The sequence below is a fragment of the Petaurus breviceps genome, unplaced genomic scaffold, assembly GCF_028583685.1.
Source record: "Petaurus breviceps papuanus isolate PSGF00001 unplaced genomic scaffold, PetGlider_PUasm1.0 90919, whole genome shotgun sequence".
Taxonomy (NCBI): domain Eukaryota; kingdom Metazoa; phylum Chordata; class Mammalia; order Diprotodontia; family Petauridae; genus Petaurus; species Petaurus breviceps.
The window spans coordinates 41,125,320-41,145,189 of record NW_027187378.1 but is presented as its reverse complement, the minus strand read 5'-3'; the positions used below and the strand labels follow the sequence as shown (position 1 = coordinate 41,145,189).

The 19,870-nt window shown below is 37.9% G+C and overlaps 2 protein-coding genes across 3 annotated transcripts in view; both read left to right on the top strand.

Annotated features, from left to right (window-relative positions):
- The window catches only part of BAG4 (BAG cochaperone 4), a 39,801-nt gene extending 34,878 nt beyond the window's left edge, over window positions 1-4,923 (top strand). The window contains exons 3-5 of the mRNA XM_069075894.1: window positions 88-342; window positions 1,149-1,436; window positions 2,218-4,923. Coding sequence (XP_068931995.1) covers window positions 88-342; window positions 1,149-1,436; window positions 2,218-2,706 — 1,032 coding nt within the window. The 3' untranslated portion in view covers window positions 2,707-4,923. The remainder of the gene's footprint in view (window positions 1-87; window positions 343-1,148; window positions 1,437-2,217) is intronic.
- Window positions 1-19,870, top strand: part of DDHD2 (DDHD domain containing 2) — a 147,853-nt gene that overhangs the window by 67,637 nt on the left and 60,346 nt on the right. The window lies entirely within an intron of this gene.

The window sequence follows — 19,870 nt, the reverse complement described above, 5'->3', positions numbered from 1 at the left end:
TCTGTTTTGTAATTTTTTTTTTCAGATCAGGTGAAATCATCCTATTTGAACTCTTAAATTGGTGGTCTTTCTCTCTTTGTTTTTCAGGGAATGGATTCATACACAAATGGGGCTTATGGTCCACCATACCCCACAGGCCCTGGAGCAACTGCATCCTCATATTCTGGGACTTATTATTCTTCTGGACATCCTCCAGCTCCTTATCCTACAGATGTTGCAAGCACTTACCATTCCCCTGGCAATAGCCCAACCCCTGTTTCTCGCTGGACATATCCACAGCAAGACTGCCAGACTGAAGGACCTCCTCTGAGGGGGCATGTTCCAGGATATCCTATGTCACAGGTGAGTAGTTTTTATTAGCGAGAGATCAATTTCAGTGCCTTTGAGTTCTTCAGAGTGAGTGACTTTCTTTGATTATGGTGCTGACTCCGGAACACACGCAGAAATCCAGGCTATACTAGAAATGTGCCTAACAGTGGCTATGTATTGATGCCTTTTTAATATGTTGCTGTTTTCACCCTATGTTTGGATTCTGACTTAGTCTGCCAGTGAAATAATGAAATCAAAACTCTTTAGGACTATCACTGAAGTCCAACCCTTGATCCTGAATCATTTTGCTCTTTCTTAGTGTTTTCCCATGTTAACATGGTACAGTGAAAAAGGAGTATTGAATTTAGACTCAATCTGGGTTTGAGCTCAGCAGTATCATTTAGTAGCCTAGACAAGTCCCTGACCCTCTCAGTGCTTCAGTTTTCTTATCTGTAAGATAAAGGATTGAATTAGACTAAGTTTCTTTCATCCTGTGATTCTCTGTGATTCATCTGTGATTTTGACTATCTTTTTTTTTTTTATTTTGACTATCTTAATTGCTATGATGTGATTGGTAGAATGTTATTTGCTTTCTCAGAGGAGAGCACTATAGTATGTGGGCACATCATTCATGATAACCTGGCATTGATTTATCCTGTCTTTAAGCCATAGAACTACTATTTCTACTCATTTTTTTATACCACCGAACCTCCTAAATCCTTGGTATAGTTTACAAAATTGAGGGGAAGCCATTTGGAGTTTTGTCCGTAGGGAGGTGATTCAGTATCTTCACTGAGCATTGGCAGTGACTGGTAATGGGTCTTCTCTTCTTACCCTAGAGCCCTGGAATGGCCCACCCCCATTACTCATATGGGGATGGAAATCCTAATGTCCCACCCCCAGCACCACCACCCCTCCGAGCCCAAGAGCAAGTATGGAGTTCTTCGGGGGTTTATGGAATGACAACACGCTACTCTTGGCCTTCTTCAGCGGCCCCCTCAGCACAGTCTGGGAATTACTTTATGTCAGGATCCACTTCGTCATGGTCCAGCAATGCATCCTCTCAGCCACCTCCCTCACCCCCACCACCTCCACCTCCTCCTCCACCTCCCACCCAGGATTCCAAGGTAAGGAAATGTAGAAACATTGCTCCTTATATACAAGCTTTTTTAAGAGGGGGTGAATAATGAATGACTTAACTGCAGTTGTCTTTGTCAATAAGAAATGTTATTAACGTTTCTCTTCATTTGAGTAAGACACATGATGAGTAGGTGCTAGCTTCCACCCTCTCATAAGCTTTGACTAAGTTTCCTGCTTCTCTCAAAGACACATGAAATTGGTTAGATTTCTGTTTACTTGTAGTACTTTCAGACTATTAACTCATAGATAACATTTATTCCAAATATGTGGGACTACATTTGGCAGTCAGATCATCCATATACACAAAGGCAAAGTGAGTGGGAATGTATTCTAATAATCTTATGTGTATTTTAATTAAATCTAATAAAATGTGTATTTTAAATCTAGGAATTGAATTTCACCTAAGTTCACTTTGCCATATGTTGCTTTTTAAGGGTTTGTCTCACAGTTATAACCTACTGGGAGAGAACTATTTAATTCTCGTTTGTTAGGTCATAGGATAGATTGTGAGGTGATGATGATGTTCATTTGCCTCAGAGAGCAGATTCCAGCCTTTGACCCTTTCCTGTCCTTGGCTTTGGACAGGTCACTCCCTTGTACCATCTTAGGGATGTGTTTCTGCCAGGTGATTGAAGGAGGTTCAGCTCTGTTATTGGAAGAATCCTTCATTTGCTCTCCTGGTTGTGTGGTTAAGATGGGGGCTGAGAGACTTGGCATTGATGGATCCCTATTGAAACTAATTTTCCCCCATTTTTCTCTGCCTTCAAGGATCCCTCATACCCTCATAGCCAGCAAGAGCAAGGTGTGAACCGGAACAACTTTCCCAGCGATGTCCATCAGTACGAGTCCTCCTCGGAAACTATGAACAACAGTAATTCGGACCTTTTCAGTTCTAAAGTTCAGTATAGTGCCCAGCCCCAGATGTACGGTAACTCAGCCAGGAGAATTCCCAACAGTCAAGATCTGGGTTACAAAATCCCTGATGATCATTCCTCTTCAGACGAAGGTCAACCACCAGGTATTAAAAAAATCACGCAAGTGCTAGAGAAAGTCCAATACCTTGAACAAGAAGTAGACAAGTTTGTAGGGAAAAAGACAGACAAGACATACTGGCTTCTAGAAGAAATGCTGACCAAGGAGCTGTTGGAACTGGATTCAGTTGAAACTGGTGGCCAGGACACTATTCGACAGGCAAGAAAAGAGGCTGTTTATAAGATCCAGGCCATACTGGAAAAACTGGAAGAAGAAGCATTATGAGATGGATGTGCAACTAGTAGAAGCCTGTTACTAACTTGACCAAAGATCTCTTGATTTTGGTTAATTCTTATCCCTTTGAAACTGCTGTTGATGATAAGAAGCAATAAATGCTGATTTTTCCTTCATTTAAAACTATTAAAAAAAAACGTGGCAAAAGACTTGGAAGGACATTTTGGTTCCATATTGTTTTCAGTTGTTTGTTTCAGACCAGTGAATGTAATAGGAAACTATGGAACCATCAGCATTACCCAAGTCAACCCTCTAGTTCTGAAGGCATCTGGCGATGTCTATAGGCTTCTTTTCAGCAGAAGGGAAATTCATTTTATGTAACAGGCTTATCAGAACCAGGTCAGATGAGGCTGGATATACTCTGAAGCAAACAGGCACTGTTTTTAAAGAGCTGCAGTACTTGTCTAATTTTGTATGTTGTGAAGGCTTTATAACATGCACTCCATGTGTAAATTATAGTTTGGACTTGAGCCTCCTGGGGCCTGTCTTGTGTTGCTATTTATAGCTCCATAAATCTGGTCATGCAGATTGAAATGTATCATTCTCTATTTGGTGCACTCTGTAGTCATATGTTTAAAGTGACCATATTATAAGAGACCACATTGATAGCCTGTCAGTGTGGCATCTCTGAATATTAGTTAATACTTTTCCAGCTCTTGGAAATACTGCAATGTTTAGTGATATTCTTGATTGTGAATTGTTGTTACCCCTCTTCCTCTTATGTGCAAATCATCATTAGGTTGGAATTTTTTGCCCATGAAATGTAGTAGTGGAAGCAGAATTTGGATATGACAATATTAACTTAAGAGTGAATGTGTTCACACATTTAAAAAAATTTTTTACATCTGAATGGAATTTGGGTGAGGATCCACTTTAAAATTATCTTTTTCACGTTGTAATTCTGTTTTCCACTACATCATATACACTTGCTGCTTCTGTATAGAGCACTATGATGACCACAGGTAAGACATGAAATATAACAGTGACTAGGAATAGTGACTGCAGGAAATGATAATATTAATTAAAACGTGATTGTTTGGTTAGTAGCGCTCTCCATCTCAAACTATTAATTTTGCTTCCAGTATTCCTATGAACAGATATGAAAAATGAGTGTGAAAGCCAGTTATGAGAGTTTAGGAAGGGAATCAGCCATATAGCTAGAATGAGAGTTGATTTTTTTTCACATTCTAAAAGTGTACCTCGTTATCCAGTCTTGCTAAAAGCAAATTAATTTTATGGATAGAATTCTTTTTTAACAACAGTCTCCTTTAGCCACTGTTAGCTCAGTTATATCTCAGTACCGAGCTTCAGCAAGGATTATTGAAAAAAAGATATTATCTGTGACGGTTTGGGTAGTCTGCAGGGCAGTTTTTTAAGAAAGAACCTTGTGAAATATACTGAATTTAATCATCTCTGGTGAGTTTCAGTATATTGAAAAACTTAAATATTCCCTAATAGTTTATCAATGCAGCACTGGCATTTTGTAGACTAAGAAACCTCATGAGTGTTAAAAGGGAAATACGGTTTTCTTACTGTATGATGAGAAGGGTATTAGCTTATACTAGTACTTGTAGTTTTGATAAGTGATTTTACAGTTGGATGTACTGATAATTTATTTCAGGGCTATATATTTAGCCTCAGTTAAAAAATCTGAACATAGATAACACTACAGAAAAGGAAAGAGCCCTAAAGCTATGTTAAAATTAATTTAGACGTCATTTCAAGAACATAGTGGGTTACCAGGGGCTAGAAGAATAAAATGATTAATTTCTTCCTTGCTGTAGCATGTAGCATATTTCCCTAAAGACTGGGTGTAGTGTAAGATGATTAGGATAATTCAGGCAAACTCACAACTTTAATGAATTAAAAGATGAATACTAAATTGTGAGCAGTGAATACAAGTGCAGATAAAAAACTTAAGGTAAAAAAAATTAAGCTAGTAGTTCCTTTAGCAGCCGAGAAGAAGTTGAGAGTTGATAATGGTGTCCCTGATTTATTGAGCTGGTTCAGCTTTTGGGAAGGCCAGTACTGACATGTTTATTTTAGAAAATTAAGAGTTTCCTTGAATGTTTGCATTAAAATTTGGGCTTGTTTTATACAAAAAAATTTTTTTAAAGTTAGTTTTTGATGTCTGTGCCATATTCTGTTGGGTATCACTTTCACTTGAATCTTAAATAAAGTTACTCAGACATGGCTTATTAAATAAAACTGAGTTTTCTTTATAATGAAGTCACTTCTGTTATAAATACAGAAATATATAGGTAAATGCTTGCGGGGAAGAACTTACCTGGGGTAGAGTTATACTTGCCTGTACATTGTCATTGCTAAATTCTTTCAATTCGGTTATTGTAATCAACTAATTTAATTTGAATTTAGGCTAGATAGTTGGAAATCTTGGGAAGAAAATGATCTGCCTAATGTTTTTGTTTTTCCATTTTGGGGATGAGAGAGAAAGTGGTAGGACTTTTTCTTTTCTTTTTGGTTTGTTTTTGAATCTAAATTCATTTATTTACTTTTAGTTTTCCACATTCATTTCCACAAGATTTTGAGTTACAAATTTTCTCCGCATCTTTCCCCTATCCCCACCCCAAGATATCAAGCCCAAGATATACCTTCCCCCAGTCTGCTCTCTCTTATATCCTCGTCCATCCCCCCCGCTAACTTTCTAGTAGGGCAAGATGGATTTCTATACCCCAGTGCCTGTATATCTTATTTCCCAGTTGCATGTAAAAAACAATTTTTTTTAACATTTGTTTTTAAAAATGATTTCCGGATTCTTTCCCTTCTTCCCTCCTCACCCACCCTCACTGGGAAGACAAGCAATTCAATATAGGTTGCACATGTATAGTTACACTAGTTTCCATAGTAGTTATATTGTGAAAGACTAACTATATTTCCCTTCTTCTAATGCTTTGAAATGTTTAATGTCACCTTTTTTTTTTTTTTTTTGCTTTTTGGAGGGCAATTGGGGTTAAGTGACTTGCCCAAAGTCACATGGCTAGTAAAGTAAGTGTGTCAAGTGTCTGAGGCCGAATTTGAATTCAGGTCCTCCTGACTCCAGGGCTGGTGCTCTATTCTCTGCGCCACCTAGCTGCCCCAGTAAGTCAACTTTTGATTGTCATTGTTAATCAAGGGAATAATCTAAAAACACCTTCAACTTCAGTTTTTGGAATATAAGCCAAGCTTACATGTTAAATCCAGCAAAGTAGATTATTTGTTAAATATGAGTCACTAGCTCTTGCTTATAAAAGGGCAATGGAAGAACATGTTGGTATAAATTTCCTACAGTATATTACTAATGATAGGAAGCATGAGAAGTGATATAAAAGATTATGAAGGACACTGACGAGAACAAATTAAGAAAACAGATGGAGACTCTCTAAGTGCTACTTGGGTACCTTCAGTATAGTGGGAGATGTCTTCCAGCATATTTGGTTGATCATCTGTAGGATTTAGAGAAGACTTATTGATGAAAATTAGGAATACACAGTATGGAATTAGGAGACTTAGATTATAGTATTGGATTTTGGCATGAACTAGTTTTAATAGTGTGAATATTGGACAAATCACTTCCCCAAAGTCTTAGTTTCTTCATCTGTAAAGTGAAGCTGAAATGAAATGATTTTTTAGTTCTTTTCTAAATCTAAAATTTTGATTGTATATGTTTAATTATGAACCCCTACAGCTGTAACTCTTATGAATGAAAGTATCCATTGGCTAAATCTGCTTAATGGAATTAAAGGAATTCAAGAATTATGTAAAAGTCATAGCAAATCCGAGGTATAGTAAAGATAAGTCTTTCCTGGTGAGGGAGTATCCAGGCTGATGAAATCATAAACCAATCTTAGCCTTCATATAGTTTTGGAAAGTACAAAACAAAGAACAGAGTTGGGTAGGTAGGGAAAACGACATGATTGGTTACATCAAAGAAAGAGGGTGTGCACTCATGTGGGGCTAGTAACCACCCTTCTCTGTCCATTAAGGAATTTGTGGAACCTTCTGATTTGTGAAACCTATCTGCATCTTGTAGTCTTTGCTAGGGAATCACAACTACCATACTTGCTGTCTCTTTCGAAGAGAGAAAAATTCCCCTAATTACGCACAGGTAAGGATGAATCTTTTGGGGATGGAAATAAGTTAACTTGTTGGGTTAAATAGATATTTAGGAAGTATCCCAGGGCTACTGGTATGAGAGGTTAAACTCTTTTAAATTAACTTTTAACTCGGAGGGAAAACTGAATCCTTGAACTCTGCTCAAGGTCATAGAAAAGTGAGATTAGGTAGATGCTGACCCAATTATAAGAATCAATATGGCATAAAATCAATTATATTGTAGAATCAATAAAGTAGAAACTAGAGGTAATATTAATTTTTAGCTTTCAATGCCAAGGAAGGTCTTGTATTCTGCAGCTGTACTTTGGTGTCTTTTTTAGAGAAATGCTGGAGTGGACAGACTATAGGCCTGATCCAATATGACATCTCATAAACATATTTATCTTTTTAATGTAGAAGAAATGTGAAAAGCAAATAGAAAGTATTGTTTACTTTAGCACAGTGATTTTTATGACCTTCAGGTAAATCTCCAGAATGGAAGCAGGCTGCAGGGGAGAAATGAACCATATTGGTAAATTGGGGAGAAGCTATACAAATAGGATAATAACACAAATTGTCTACATTAATATGAAACTTTAAAATTCGCAAAACACTTTACAACATACAACAACCCTGTAAGGTCCTTGCTTCTTATACACACACCATTGAGACTTAGGTTTTGACTTGCCCAGGGTTGCATAACTAATTAAATATGAGAGGGAAATTTGAACCCAGGTCTTCCTGACTCCACCTCCATCAGTCTAGCCACTATAGAGTATCTAGCTCTCCTTCACAATGGCTTAACCAGTTAACTTCCCATTATGCAGTGGATGTTTGTTGATTTGATCACATACCCATATCCATATCTTAAACCCAATGTAATTTATCCTCTACTAATATAGATAGTGAAGTTGACTCCCATTTTGCTTTAGGTTAATATTAAAATTACTTTGGATTCCCTTGGTTGTGGACTAGAGCATTATACCAAGTATTACATGGATCAGTCCTTAAGCATTTATTAGTTCTTATGTGCCAGTCATTGTGCTAAGCACTGGGAATACAAAGTAGAAACAAAAAAATGCATTTCTTCCCTCAAGAAACATATTTTAATGGGGGAAGACAAAACATAAAAGGAAACTAAAAATGGAAGTGGTGGGGGTGAAGGAACCTATGTGTGTATTGGGGGGAGAGATGATGGAGAATTTTAGAGTCAGATGCAGAGCCTTGAGTTGAATGAAGAAGTGACTGTGGCTAGCCTTTTTGTTTCCATAAATGCAGACTCCAGGAGGAGGTGAACGATTAGAGCAAGAGACTACAGGAGCATCGGGATCATCCAGGGTGAAAAGGTAGCAAGGGTAGGCTGCAGCTCACACATCTTCAAAAGGCAATAGGAACCAAGTGGCTTAATAGTAAAAATAGGTTGGAAATAATCTGCAGATAGTTGTCAGTAGAATGTGAAATCTGAGTAGTTAAGAATTGTAACTGTAATGGTTTATGAAATCAATAATGACGAGACTAATAAGAGAACTCATAGCAAACCACTGGATTGTTGTGTTTCTTCTGGGATGCATGATTGGTTTTGTAACACTGAATTATTAACAGCTAAGGTTGACCAGGGATCATATACTAATGATTAGACTCCAAGGTTGGCAAAAATAATCTTAAGGATTTCGTTTTGTCCACTCTAAAAAAAAGTATTTTTTGATGCTTTTTGTTTTTTATATCATCATAGTTTTCTCCAGTTCTCTTCCCAGAGAGCCACCCCATATAACAAATAGTATATTTATTTATTTTTAGTTTTCTACATTCACTTTTACAAGATTTTGAGTTCCAAATTTTTCCCCCCTCCTCCCCCTTCCCCCTTCCCAAGATGGCATGCAATCTGATGTAGGCTTTACATGTACAATCATATTAAACATACATTCACAGTAGTCATATTGTGAAAGAAGAATCAAAACAAAAGGGAAAATAACAAAGAAGAAAGAGAGAAAATAGTATGATTCAATCTGCATTCAGACTTCCTGACTCTTTCCCTGGATGTGGATAGCATTTTTAAAAAATCTTTTATTTATTTTTAGTTTTCAATATTCATTTCCATAAGATTTTGAGTTACAAATTTTCTCCATGTCTTTCCCCTACCCCCCATCCCAAGATATCGAGCCTATTGAATACCCCTTCCCCCAATCTGCTCTCTTATATCCTCCCCCATCCCCCTCTAACTTTCTATTAGGGCAAGATGGATTTCTATACCCCATGCTTGTATATCTTATTTCCCAGTTGCATGTAAAAAACAATTTTTTTTAACATCTATTTTTAAAACTTTGATTTTCAGATTCTTTCCCTTCCCTCTTCACCCACCCCCACTGGAAAGATAAGAAATTCAATATAAGTTGTACATGTGTAGTTATGCAAAACATTTCCATAGTGGTTATATTGTAAAAGACTTAACTATATTTTTCTCCATCCTATTCCGTCTCCCACTTACTCTGTTTTCTACTTTGACCCTGTCTCTTTTCAAAAGTGTGTGCTTCCAATTAAATCTCTCGTCCAATTTGCCCTCCCTTCTATCATCTCCCTTCTTTTCCCCTTCCCCCCTACTTTCCTGTAGGGTAAGATACCCAATTTAGTGTGTATGTTATGCCCTCCTTAAGCCAAATTCAGTGAGAGTAAGGTTGACCTATTCTCTTTCACTTTCCTGCTCTTCCCTTCCATTGTAACAGTTTTCTCTTGCCTCTTTTATATGAGATAATTTACCCTATTCTATCTCTCCCTTTCTCCTCTAATTATATTCCTCTCTCACCAGTTTTATTTTTTAGATATCATCCTTTCCTATTCAACTGATCCTGTGCCCTCTGTGAATACATGTAAACACATATACACATGTATTTATACACACATACATCTTCATATATATGTATGTATACCTATAAACATATATATTCCCTTCAATTATCCTCATACTGAGAAAAGTCTCATGAGTTACAGTTATCGTTTTTCCATGTAGGAATGTAAGTAGTTCAACTTTAATAAGTTCCTTATGAATTGTTTTTCCTTTCCATGCTTCTCTTGCTTCTTGTATTTGAAAGTCAAATTTTTCTGTTCAGCTCTGTTTTTTTCATCAAGAATACTTGAAAGTGCTCTATTTCATTGAATGACCATATTTTCCCCTGAAGCATTATCCTCAGTTTTGCTGGGTGGGTGATTCTTGGTCTTAACCCTAGCTCCTTTGACCACTAGAATATCATATTCCAAGCCCTTTGATCCCTTAATGTAGAAGCTGCTAGATCTTGTGTTATCCTGATTGTGTTTCCGCAATACTCAAATTGTTTCTTCCTGACAGCTTGTAATATTTTTTTCTTGACTTGGGAACTCTGGAATTTGGCTATACTATTCCTAGGAGTTTCCTTTTTGGGATCTTTTTGAAGAGGCGATAGGTGAATTCTTTCAGTTTCTATTTTACCCTCTGGTTCTAGAATATCAGGGCAGTTTTCCTTGACAATTTCTTGAAGGATGATTTCTAAGCTCTTTTTTTGATTATGGCTTTCAGGTAGTCCAATAATTTTTAAATTATCTCTTCTGGATCTACTTTCCAGGTCAGTGGTTTTTCCAATGAGATATTTCACATTGCCTTCTATTTTTTCATTTGTTTGGATCTGTTTTGTAGTATCTTGATTTCTCATAAAGTCATTAACTTCCATTTCCTCCAATCTAATATTTGAAGGAATTATTTTCTTCAGTGAACTTTTGAAATTCCTTTTCCATCTGGCAAATTTGATTTTTTAAGGCATTCTTCTCCTCATTGGCTTTTTGGGCCTTTTTTTGCCATTTGAGTTAGTCTATTTTTTAAGGTGTTATTTTCTTCGATATTTTTTTGGGTCTCCTTTAGCAGGCTGTTGACTCGTTTTTCATGATTTTCTTGCATCACTCTCATTTCTCTTCCCAATTTTTCCTCTACTTCTCTTACTTGATTTTCAAAATCCTTCTTGAGCTCCTCCATGGCCTGTAACCAATTCATATTTTTCTTGGAAGATTTTGATGCAGGAGTTTTGACTTTGTTGACTTCTTCTGGTTCCATGTTTTTATCCTTTTTGTTCCCAAAAAAAGGATTCTATGGTCTGATTGTGCTTCCTCTGCTTGCTCATCTTGCCAGCCAATTACTTGACTTTTGAGCTCTTTGCCACGGTAGAACTCTGCTTCCAGAGTGGAGAGACCTGTGTCCCAAATGGCTGGGGTTTTTGCAGTTGTCAGAACTATGAGGAGGGTGCCTTCTCTACAGCTACCACAAGCTCTGGCACACTCACCCCAGGACCACCACCCAAGACTGGGACCCAGATTCAGGCAGGTTAAAGCAAGAGTAATTACCTTCTGAATGGTCACTTGGTCCCCCTACGGTCTGCAGGTCAGGAGCTCCAGAGACAGCCATGTGGTAGCAGCTGCAGCTGTGGTACCTCTGCCACTTCTCACCCCAGGGGCAGGGGCCAGACTGCGCTCTTCTGTCACCCAGTTCTACCAGTGTTCCCTACTGACCATTTACTTTCTCTTTGGTATTTATGGGTTGAGAAATCTGGAAACAGCCACAGCTAGTGGTGATTTTACTCTCCTGAAGTCTGCTGGCCAGTGTTTTCGGCTGGTCAGCGCCTCCTTGAGGCTGTAACCAGGCTCGTGCTGGACTGAGCTTGGTGTGATAGACCCTTCCTGTTGGCCCGCCAGGCTGCCTTCAGCGGGAGATTTGTTTCTGTCACTTTGTGGGTTCTATAGCTCTAAAATTTGTTTAGAGTCATTTTACAGGTATGCTTTTACTCCCTAGCATTTTCTATCATGAGTCTTTTGTAATTGTCTTGCATCATTGCATTGCTGAGAAGAGCTAAGTCTATCAAAGATGGTCATCACACAATGTTGTTGTTACTGTGTACAGTGTTCTCCTGGTTCTGCTCACTTCACTTAGCATCAGTTCATGGCAGTATTTCCAGGTTTTTCTGAAATCTGCTGGCTCATTATTTCTTATCGAACAATAGTATTCCATTACATTCATATACTACAACTTGTTCTGCCATTCTCCAGTTAATGAGCATTCCTCCATTTCCAGTTCTTGACCACCATAAAAAGAGCTGCTGTAATTATTTTTGTACATGTGGGTCCTTTTTTAATGATCTCTGGGATACAGACCTAGTAGTGGTATTGCTGGATCAAAGGGTATATACGCAGTTTTTATAGCCTTTTGAGTATAATTCCAGATTGGTCTCCAGAATGGTTGAATCAGGTCACAACTCCGTTAACAAGGCATTAGTGTTCCAATAAATAGTATTTTTTTTAAAAAAGAGGAAAAAAATCAGTACAACCGATTAATACATTTATAATTTTGCTACATAGATTTTTTGGGGGGTGAATGGTTTTAATTTAAATTATTTACATTATTTAAAGTCATGTATATTGTTTTCTTTGTTCTGCATATTTCATTTTTCATTGGTTTGTATAGATCTTTCCATGCTTATTCTGTATTCCTAATTTTCATAATTTTTTACACCACAGTAATAATCCATTGTATTAATGTACCACAATTTGTTTATACTCCAGTGAGTGGGTTATCTACTGTTTCCAATTCTTTGCTTCCACAAAAAAAGCTGCTATAAATATTTTGGTATATTTGGGGACTTTCTTCTAATTAATGGCTTCTTAAATGTAAAAGGGCAACTAGGTGGTACAGTGGATAGAGTGCTGGCCCTGGAGTCATGAAGACACATCTTCTTGAGTTCAAATCTGGCCTCAGACACTTAATGCCAGTGTGACCCTGGACATGTCACTTAACATATTTACCTCAGTTTCCTCTTCTGTCAAATGAGCTGGAGAAGGAAATTGCAAAGCACTCTAGTGTCTTTGCCAAGAAAACCCCAGAGGGGGTTATGAAGAGTTGGACCTGACCCAACAATAACAAAGGTATAAGCCTATGTTTATAGTGGAGTCTCTGAGCCAAAGGTTAATTTGAGTCACTTTATTTGCATTATTGCTAATTGCTTTCCAAAGTGGCTGTACCATTTCACAACTCCACCAAAAATATTAGCATCCTTTTTTATCTCAGCAACCCTTTTAGTACTGACCATTCATTGTCCAGTGCATCCTTCTTAATCCTTGCCTACTTACACAATAGGTGGAGTGTCCAGTTTAAGAAATTTAAACATATACAAGAGGGCTCATTTCTGTGAATTGTAGTCTACTTTTTCAAATGTGGAAATCAGTAGCATAGGTAATGTTGAAAGCTGAAAGCAATAAGATCAAAGATCATCTTGATTTAGAGGGTGAAGTATCATTTAGCAGACTGAGCACTAATTTTAATTTGACAAGCATTTAAAAGTGCTTACTAGGAGTTAGGCAAGAGAGGAAGTGTGGGGTAGTAGATAGAGGGCTTTGGAGTTAGAAATAGGAAGTCCAAGTGTTGCCTCTGACACATAAAGTCGTCTGGCAAGTTATTTAAACTACTAAGGCAACTCTCAGGCCATATATTACAGATGAGGTGTTGATCTACATCAAGGAGAGTTTCAAGACTGGGAATTCCCAGCAAAAGTGAAATCCAAGGTCCACACAAACCCCCCACCCCCCAAATAAAAAACATACCAGAACATACTAGGCACAGTGCTTGGCAAACAAAGAGAAAAATGAAAGACTCCTCTAAAGAAATTTACATTCAGGGCAGCTATGATATCATTAACCTGTGATCTCCCTACTTAACCTTTGATCTCCAGCTACACATCTGTAAAATACTAGACCAGGGGTTCTTAGGTTCTGGACCCCTTTAGAGGGCTGGTGAAACTATGACCTGCTCTCAGAATGTGTAATAATGCATAAAATATAATATAACATTATAAAGGAAACCAATTATACTGAAATTCATTTATTGAAATATCCTTTCAAATTCATGTACCCTATTTTAAGAACCCCTGGGCTAGAGATCATGATATTATCCACCTTACTATTTGTGAAGAAAGGTCATTATGAACCATACATATTATATAAATGAGTTTTTCATTCCCAGTCTTTGTGAAGGGTATTATTCAGGCCAATGACAAGTATTTTAGACCTGTTTAGCTAGGTGGGGTGGTAGAAACCTATGATCTCTGTTACTAGAGACTGAGGGTGGTGGGTCTCCTGAGCTCCAGACTACTTAACTATAGTTAAGGGGCTAAGCTGATCAGATGTCCACAACTAAGTCTGGTACCAATATAGGGAGCTTCTTGGGAGGGTTGGGGATGCCACCAGACTGCCTAAGAAGTAGTAAACTGATTTATCTGAGAAACTTCAGGTCTAACCTTCCATGCCATACAGTAGTGACATCTGGCCAGTAAATGGCCACTATACTTCCAGACTGGGCAAAATAGGGACACCTTGTGTCCCCCTCCCACTCCCCTCAACAAAAAACATTTATAACTATGTTCAGTTAATGCTAACTAAGTTAATTAGCTTTACAGTTACATCATAAAGCTTGACTTAGTGCAAAGAAGACAGAAAACAAAAGTGATTCTAATATGGATTTTGTCACTTTGGTTAAGTGACCTTATACAAATAATTTTCTCTACCTGGGCCTTAGTTCCTTCTCCCTTTTAGCTTTAAAATTCTGTGGCTGTATGTATTGTTAACTCTTAATAGATGGAGCTCTTTTGAATAACAAAAGAACGCAGGGATGAACTGAAATGTATTTAGAATTCCAAATTCAAGGAATTCATAATAGTGCATAAATTCCTTCCCAGAAGTGAGCCTAGAAATTTTTTAATCCTGTGCCAATAAAGACTTACTTTGTTATTGAGTTAGGCATTTGTTATCTATGTGATCCCATTTGGTGCTTTTTTGGGCAGATATACTGTAATGGTTGCCATTTCCTTCTCCATCTCGTTTGACAGATGAAGAAACAGACAAAGGGTTAAGTGACTTACCCAGGGGCACATAGCTAGTGTTTAAGGCCAGATTTGAACTTGGGAAGATGAGTCTCCCTGACTCCAGGCCCAGCACTCTACACGATGGCACAACCTAGCTGCTCTAATAAAGACTTACAGGCTCTGTAATTGCATTGGTGTGGGTATTATCTCCACCAAAACAGGGTCAGTCCCTTCTATTCTGTGGTGAGATAGAGGGCTTTGTAATTGTTGTGGTTTAAACCCAGGGATGCCAAAAACTGTTGAGGTGGGGTCACTACCCACCCCAAAACTGTTGTGGTTTCATGATGTGTTGTGGTTGAATCATCTCAAAGAATTTAGAGTCAGACCACCTCTAATCCAGGTATAGGCATTTATTAAGATTGATGCCTCTCATGAAGCAGGCTAAGTTCCAAGAGGAACCAGCAACTTTAGAGAAAGCAAGATGGATTTTTATAGGGTAAAGATGCAATTACGTAATAGAAATTTACATAGAATAGAGGAATATCATTAATATTAAAAAGGCAGGAGGAATTTGTTACGGGATTAGGTAATGGAGGAGGGGTCCCATCTGTGGTTCCTTGGTTAAACATTCTGGGCATTCTGCTCTCCAACTGGCTCACTATTGTGGTGCTGTCTGGTCAAGATGGGTGAAGTGGTTTTTATTGAATACAAGAACACACCTGTTTCTGTGGGAATGAGTCTGGGGACAGTGACCAGGTAGAGGCAATAGCTAGGTTACTATCACATGGACACACCTACTGTTTCTGTGGGAGCTAAGAGTTCAGGGACACACCTGTTGTTCCAGTGAGCAGTGAGGCATGTATGAAGAAGTTAGGATATTGTCAGGGGGTTAGGTAAGTATAGTGGACCTGCTGTTCAGTGGGGCCAGGCCTACAATGAAGTAGGAATATTGGGTCTGGGGACAGCTTTATTAGGATTCTATCATAATGATGCAAAAAATAAAGTTATCTTGGATACAAGTTAAAAGTGTTGAAATAGTTTGAGAATGGAAGGGGAAACTAACTAAATGCTTAAGTTTGTAGGTCTAGTAGACCTGTAGGGGAAATGATATTGGGTAGGTAGAAAAGATGATCATGATATTAGTTTCTATATTATACTTGATTAGGCAACACGTCTCAAATGGAGTCATGAAGAATTGGACATGACTGAACAAAAAACAAAGAAAAAAACCCCTGGATTTTCATCTGGAATATTTTTATTTGGGTGATTCTTAAAATCAGGGCACATTTTATTATACCTATCCCAGTTGGAAAGGCAAAAATTTTCTCCTTGTTTTTAAAAACTTATCTACTGAGCATGATTTTAGGCTATAACCAGGAGTCCTCAGTTCTGAAGGATCTGAAAGGAAAGGATAAAGGAAGGAGAGGTGAGCTGCTTAAGCTTAAAACTTAAGAACCATCAGGTTCATTAAGTGCTTATTATGTACAAGGCATTATCCTAGGAGTTGAGCTTACAAAGACAATAATGAAAAAGAATCCCTAATCTCAGGAATAATATTCTGGTGGAAAGGTTTATATTTGATACTCACCTATTTATCAAGTAGGTACTATAGATGTTCAACTTTGGGTCCCTTATAACCCCCAATGTTACTCTGGGAACCTTGACTTATTTTGCTTAGGTTCAGCATTTTATTTTGGATCATTATCTATTTAAAAAACTATAGCATGATCCCCTACCAATATCACTGTGTCCCAGCTGTATAAGAGATACAAATTCTAACTTGAAAATGCATTTTCTTTGGGCAGAATAGGAAAGTGACAGGGAAATGAATCAGATAATGGATATTCAATTTATTTATTTTTTTCAGAATTTATTTTTAGTTTTTAACATTCATTTCCACAACATTTTGAGTTATAGATTTTCTCAACATCTCTCCCCTATCTCCCACCCCAAGATGGCAAGCATAGTGAATACCTCTTCCCCCAGTCTACTCTCTCTTACATCCCCCCATTGCCTCCCTTGCCCTTTACTTTCTTGTAGGGCAAGATGGATTTCTATACCCCATTGCCTAAATATCTTATTTCCTTGTTGCATGTCAAAATAAAATTTTTTTAACATTTGTTTTAAAACTTTTGAGTTCCAGGGGCAGCCAGGTGGCTCAGCGAGTAAGAGCACCAGCTCCAGTGTTGGGACGACCTGGAGATCGAATCCCGGGCTCAGACACTCAGCACCACACCCAGAAATAACTGGCCGTGTAACCTTCAGCAAGTTACTTAACCCCTATTGCTCAAAAATTAAAAAAAAAAAAAGCACTTGGGGCGGCCAGGTAGCACAGCAAGTAAGAGCACCGGCTCCAGTGTTGAGAAGACCTGGAGATCGAATCCCGGGCTCAGACACTTAGCACCCACCCAGAAATAGCTGGCCGTGTAACCTTGAGCAAGTTACTTAACCCTGATTGCTTAAAAATAAAAAAAAAAACTTTTGAGTTCCAAATTATCTCCTTTATTTACTCTTCACCTACCCCCACTGCAAAGAAAAGCAATTCAATATAGGTGATACAAGTGTATTTATGCAAAACATTTCCATAGTAGTCATATTGTGAAAGACTATTTTTCCCTCCATCTTATCCTGTCCACAATTTATTCTATTTTCTTCTTTGACTTGCTTCTGACTACCCTTTCCCCCAATATGCCCTACCTTCTATCATCTCCCCCCTCTTATCCCCTTCCCCCCTACTTTCCTGTAGGATAAGATACCCAATTGAGGTGTATGTTATTCCCTCCTTAAACCAAGTCCAATGAGAGTAAGGTTGACTCATTCCCTTTCACCTCCCTCCTCTTTCCTTCCATTGTAACAGCTTTCTCTTGCCTCTGTTACAAATACAGTTATTAATGTTTCTCTTGCTTCTTGTATTTGAAAATCAAATTTTTCTGTTCAGCTCTGGTTTTTTTTTTATCAAGAATGTTTGAAATTGCTCTATTTCATTGAATGTCCATATTTTTCCCTGAAGTATTATACTCAGTTTTGCTGGGAAGGTGATTCTTAGTTTCAATCCTAGCTCCTTTGACCTCTGGAATATCATATTCCAAGCCCTTCAATCCCTTAATGTAGAAGCTGCTAGATCTTGTGTTATTCTGATTGTGTTTCCACAATACTCAAATTGTTTCTTCCTGACAATGTAATATTTTCTTCTTGACTTCGGAACTCTAGATTGGCTATACTATTCCTAGGAGTTTCCTTTTTGGGATCTTTTTGAAGAGTTAATCAGTGAATTCTTTCAATTTCTATTTTGCCCTCTGGTTCTAGAATATCAGGGAAGTTTTCCTTGATAATTTCTTGAAGGATGATTTCTAAGCTCTTTTTTAAAATATATATTTTATTTTTTAGTTTATATCACACAAGATTTTGAGTTACAAATTTTCTCCCCATTTTCCCCCTACCCACCACCCCAAAACAGTGATCCCACTGAATATCCCCTCCCCAAATCTGCTCTCTCCCATATCTTCCCCCATCCCCCCTCTGATTTTCCAGTAGGGCACAGTGGATCTCTATGCCCCAGTGCCTGTATATCTTATTTCCCAGTTACATGTAAAATAATAATAATAATAATAATTATATATATATATATATATATATATATATATTTTAAGCAATTGGGGTTAAGTAACTTGCTCAAGGTTACATGGCCAGGTGTTTCTGCATAGGTGCTAAGTGTCTGAGCCTGGATTCGATCCCCAGGTCATCCCGACACTGGGGCTGGTGCTCTTACTCGCTGTGCTACCTGGCCGTCCCTATTATATATATTTTTAAACATTTGATTTTACACCTTTGAATTCCAGATTCTTCCCCTACCTCCCTTGTCATCCACCCTTACTGGGAAGATAATTCAATATAGGTTGTACATGTGTAAGCTATATTTTCATAGTGGATACATTGTGAAAGACTGACTATATTTCCCTCCATCCTATCCCACCCCCCACTTGTTCCATTTTCTACTTTGATCCTATCCGTTTTCAAAAGTGGGTGCTTCCAATTTCCCTCCCCCCGCCCCAGCCTGCCCTCCCTTCCTTTGTCCCTCCTTTTATCCCCTTCCCCCCTACTCTCCTGTAGGGTGAGATACGCTATTTAGTGTGTATGTCATTTCCTCCTGAAACAAAATTAATCGACTTTCACATTAGACATTAGTCAGGTTATGAAGAAGGATTGTATCAGATGGAATGAACAATGGGAAAGAGGAAACAAACCCAAACAAGATAAAGAAAAAGAGCAGATAGTTTGCTTCAATCTGGATTCAAACTCTGTTCTTTCTAGCTTTTTCTCTAAATGTAGACATCTCTCTTCATCATGAGTCTTTTGGAGTTGACTTATAACCCTGCACTGCTGAGAAGAGTCCACTCTATCAAAGTTGGTCATCACACATTCTTGTGTCTGTAATTGTATACAAATTTCTCCTGGTTCTACTCTTCTCACTCAGCATCAGTTTGTATAAGACTCTCGGGTAAATATGAAGTCCATCTGCTCCTCGTTTCTTTCAGATGTCTTTCTTGTGTCTTATTATTGGAGGTTGAATTTTCCATTGAGCTCTGGCTTTTTCATCAGGAAGGTCTGGAAATCCATTATATCATTGAATGACCATATCCTTGCCTGGAAAAATATGTTCAGTTTCGCTGGATAGGTGATCCTTGGTTGTAAACCAAGTTCTTTTGCCTTGTGAAAAATCATATTCCAGTTCCTCTGATCTTTCAGTGTGGAAGCTGCCAGATCCTGTGCAATCCTCACTGTGGTTCCACAATATTTGAATTGTTTCATTCTGGCTGCTTATAGTTATTTTCTCCTTTACCTGATAGTTCTGGAGTTTGGCCACAACATTTTAGGACTTTTCAATTTGGGATCTCTTTTTTAAAAAATTTTAAATGCTTTATTAACTTCTTGTTTACATCATTCATTTCCACCAGATTTTGAGTTACAAATTTTCTCCCCATTTTTTCCCTAACCAACACCCCAGAATAGGATATTCCCTCCTCCAATCTGCTCTCTCCCATATCTTCTCCCCAAACCCCTCTGACTTTCCAGTAGGGAATGGTGGATCTCTATGCCCCAGTGCCTGTCTATCTTATTTCCCAATTACATGTAAAATAGTATTAATAATAGTATATATATATATATATATATATATATATATATATATATATATATAT